We start from the raw sequence: 4,378 nt of genomic DNA on the forward strand, positions 1-4,378 counted from the left end.
TGAGGAAAGGGGGTCAGACCCTGAGGTTTTTGTATTTATGAGTTATTTATTTGAAGGAGCGTACCCAAACTCCGGTGTGTAAAGTGCTGTGATTGCATTTGAATGACATGATGTAGCAGCTAAAGTGTAGAGAACGAAGTCAGGATTTCAAGAAAACTTTGGTGTTGATGTAGTTGAACTTCCCCTTGAACTCTGTCAAATATGAAACCTTATTTTCTAAAATTGTAGCTGTGTGTATATAATGTATAGCTATTATTTAAATTTTATAATTTCCAATAAATATTTTGATAGCTACAAATTTGCTGACTCTTAACTGTAAACCTGCGCTTCTCCTCCATTCTACAATCCATTTCTGTACGATCAGTGATGCGATTACGTAGCTATTTATCCCAGCACAGGAAAAGTTATTTGCATCCAACAGTGTGCACCTTATAGCTAGTCTTGTAAGGCAACAGATTTTTCTTCCAGCGCCAAACTGGAGTGGACGGTTTGGGCAAAAGCAGCTGGATCAGCCTTTATCCTTAACGAGAGCAGGCAGCTACTGTGTCCTTCAAGGGAAGGGAGCCTGCTGCTTAGAGCTTTATTGGATGGTTTTTCTTTTGCGACTCAATTTCACAGCCTCAGTCTCCACAAAATGAAGAGCAGAGAACAAATCGAGTTGATATTTAACTTTACTGCAAGACTAATGAGAATCAAAGAGACACCTCGAGAAACGCAAGGAGGGAGGCATGCAGCTTGTTGCACTCCACCAAGACTTCAGCTTTGCAGCAGTTTCATAAACATGCACCCACTTTAACTTCAGAAAACCACCCCTGCAGCACGGCTTGTATTCAGCACTGTAGCTGTGCAGAGAAATGCTCTGATGAAGTGGCAGAAGTCTAGAAGGTCATGCTCAATGAAAAGGCGTCTTAAGAGCACCCTCATGAGCAATTTTGGTTGTAGCATCTCTTATGCTGCTTCTGAATATCATGACTGGACATTTGTAGGAGGTTAAGTGCAAGAATGTATAAATCAAGATTGACGTTCAGTCCTTCAAGTTTTATCTGTCTCCATGGGAAAAGTCCTGCACTGCTGCTGTCCCAAACTAGAGCAGAGTTAAGAAAAATTGCGAACAATATAAATTTAATCAACATAGAATTCCTTTTCAGGTTCATAAATAATAACTTTGAAGGCAAATGTGTGTGAGAGGCTTTTGGCAGTATTCTCTCAAAAGAGTCTTTATTCTATGGCTGTGGCAAGAAATCATACATAAGAAACTAGGCAGATGCCATTCTTGGAGGGCGGTGTTTTTACAAAAAGCTCATAAATGCACATTCAGCCGTATACTTCAGTTGGCAAAGGAGCAGTCCAGGTACCCTGCCTGTGAGCAGGCGCAGCAGCGCAGCTTTGACAAAATCTGCTGGCTCTCTTTTGCTAGAGAATGACGCAGCTTCCACAGTTCTTAACAAGCATTAATCAAAATGCAAAGACGGCTGGAATTGTGAACACAAGTACCTCTTTGAAACACCACGGATCAATTGCACGACCTGACCCCACGCCTAGGGACACGGCGGGAACCCAGCACCGACGTTTCGCTGGAGCATGGGTGTTGGTGTGGAGGGTTTGTAGCAGGTACCAGTCGTGCTTAATTAACAGCGAAGAACACGTAGTTAGAAATGGAAAACACTGCTGCTCGCTAGCGCCCTGTATGAACAGCAAATTAGATGCAAAATACAAGACTGACACTACCTTGTGTCTGCGTCAGGTTAGTCTGACCTGACCACAACAACCAGCCCCACCCCGAGCCATCAGATCTCCCCTCCCCGCATTCGCTCCCCAAACTCCTTGGCTTGGATTCTCTGCCACGCAGCGTGCTCTCCCCAGGAGACAGTGCCAAGTCACTTCCCCTTCAAAAGATTAAATGCAATGAATTTTAAACCGCAATGAACTCTAAAATCCAATTTTGCCTCTTGTCATGGAGTAGCCAAGTTTGGCCTCGTTGTTGATGAAGGACATCAGTCCCAGGTAAGTCTCGATCAGCAGAGGATGCTCCAGCACCAGCACGCCCTCAGCCCTTCCTGGTGATGGGCCCTCCTTCTGGGCTTTCTTCACAGCTTGAATTAGCTGAGTTTTAAAGTTTTCCAACTGCAAGAAAACAAATCAGCGTGATTTTTTCAGTTGTTCTAAAAATTGGTGGGTAAACAGCTGTGGAGGTTGAACTGTGAAGGATTAACACTAAAGCTTCAGATGTTACGGATCTCGCGTGCTGCGATAAGCGTTACATTCTGACATTTAACCTTAATGGTGCAGTTAACTTCATAGCAGGGCACTGTTTACGTGTAACATAAACACACGGGCTGGATGCTTAAACATTTATGGGTGACTAATGTTGTTTATTTCTGAACTGTAGCTCTCCTGCCTTTATCGCTCATGTGTTCAACTTAAACTACCATAGCGATCCTTTTTTGAGACCAACTATTGAAAGAAAAACTGAGAACCACCTCAGTGAAGGTTTACAGTCAGCTGTTCAACTACTTGTTTAATGAGCTGCCAGTCCTAGATACCACACCAGGCATCAGCCTGTCGGGTAAGAATAGCACAAGATCCATTTTTAGGGAGGGGCTTTGCAGGACTCTGCACCTTTGGAAGTTTTGGTTTCCTTGTATAAACCATTTAGGTTTTGCCAGCTGCCCACAACAGCTTGGCTGCCCTGCAAGTCCCAATCTGGAGAAACGTAACTTCCAGCCTCTTTAACTGTCTCTTTAACTGGTCTGAGTCATATCCAGCTCATGAGATCAAGAAGTTGCCTACAAGAGAAGTGACATCCTTACCAGGCAAAGGGGTGCGATCTTCTCATCGGCATCTCCCATGGGGTGCTCGGTGAAGGTGACGTAAGGGATGTTGCTGGACCACGGGTTCCACCTGTTTATGAAGGAGGCACGACTTTGCTTGTCCCACTGAATTCGAATACCGACGCCTTCTCGCCTGGTTTTGATGACAGCAGAATTAATACGGTGAGACTTTGGAGACTTTGGGGCAAGCTAAGTAGAAAAGTACTGTATGAGCTTTGCCCTCAAACCTCGTCATCTTATCTCGGAAGTCCTTCAGCAGCTCACTTTTAACATCACGACTAACTGTCCCAGCAAACCAGCAGCTACTCTGAGGGGGTCTAACGAAGCTTCAGTCATCAGTAATTGTTTGCAATGTCACCTGAGCAATGGGCAGAAGTCTCCAGCTTGTCCAAGGGGCAGTGATAAAGGGGTCAAACCGCTTACACTAACAATGCAAGAATTAAAGTTACAGTGCTGCTGTGTCAACTTACTTGTTCAGAGATTTTGGTGGGAACTGAAACTCTCCTACAGCGATGGTGTCGACCGCGCTGAGGGAAATCCTCGTCACGTGCTGGCACTGCAGGCTGATGAAGTTGTATTTGCAGACCAGGAGGGACCAATCCGTGATAAGAACGAGACGCTCCTTCTCGTTGTTCCAGTGGTCGATCCTGGTAAGACGAACGTGACTTGGCTTTAGCAGTTTTGAGCAATGGCTGGAAACACTTCACAGCTCAAACCCCTGCTGTCGGCGTGTTGCCGTATTTGCTAGATCATGAACTGCACTGATGCACGCTCAGGGGAGAGAAACAGTTTTCTTTACCTGTGTGGTCTGACTTAGTGTTTTCCTCTCTAAGAACAGTCTGTGCATTCAAAAACTTGTCAGTTGCTTCAAATCTCACAAATAGAAGATTCTACCTTTCCTGGTTTTTTTTGCCACGCGGCGTTGTTCAACCATTGCAGCTTGAATACTATTTCATCCTCAGGGTAACCTGAGAATAGGTCTGCCTGTTCCACTTGTGCCACAGTGAGAGGACCAAAACCGCCCCAACCTTCTTTCTGCCCGCCCCAAGCTGTGCTCGGGGCTTCCCAACAGGACAAGCGCTCTCCCGAACGAGCAGGCACACTCAGCTCGTGCTTTGCTCCTCTCCCTTAGCCCACCTACGCTGCAAACCATCAGCTCCCATTGTTCACGGGTGAATTCTCAGCCCGCAACTCATCACGCAGGTGTGGCTTTTGGTGAAGGGGTTCGTTGAAGCTATGTTAGTGCACAAGTGAATTCTGTGTTGTACTGGATTTGTTACGAGTTACAACCGACAGGATGAGAGGGAACGGTGTCAAGTTATGCCAGGGGAGGTTTTGGTTAGACATGAAGAAGAATCTCTATGCCAAAAGAGATATCACAGACTGGAAGGGGGCTGTGGCTGAATCGCCATCCTTGGATGTGCTTAAAAGCTGCCTAGACATGGTGCTCAGGGACAGTGTTGAGAAGTGGGCCTGGCAGAGCTGGACTTGACCATCTTAAAGGTCTGTTCCAACCACAACGCCTCTGCGAAGGACTGAGATGGAGC

At 45.9% G+C, this 4,378-nt stretch overlaps 1 protein-coding gene across 1 annotated transcript; it reads right to left on the bottom strand.

Moving 5' to 3' along the window:
* Positions 1-1,929: 1,929 nt before the first annotated feature.
* On the bottom strand, positions 1,930-4,370 carry TPRG1L (tumor protein p63 regulated 1-like; the record flags this gene model as incomplete). The annotated part of the gene is given in 4 exon segments (XM_009868987.1): positions 1,930-2,124; positions 2,811-2,964; positions 3,302-3,501; positions 4,320-4,370. Coding segments are annotated over 4 exon segments (600 nt in total), but the record flags the coding sequence as incomplete, so codon positions are not given.
* Between the last annotated feature and the right edge of the window lie 8 nt (positions 4,371-4,378).

The sequence above is a fragment of the Apaloderma vittatum genome, unplaced genomic scaffold, assembly GCF_000703405.1.
Source record: "Apaloderma vittatum isolate BGI_N311 unplaced genomic scaffold, ASM70340v1 scaffold42024, whole genome shotgun sequence".
Classification (NCBI taxonomy): domain Eukaryota; kingdom Metazoa; phylum Chordata; class Aves; order Trogoniformes; family Trogonidae; genus Apaloderma; species Apaloderma vittatum.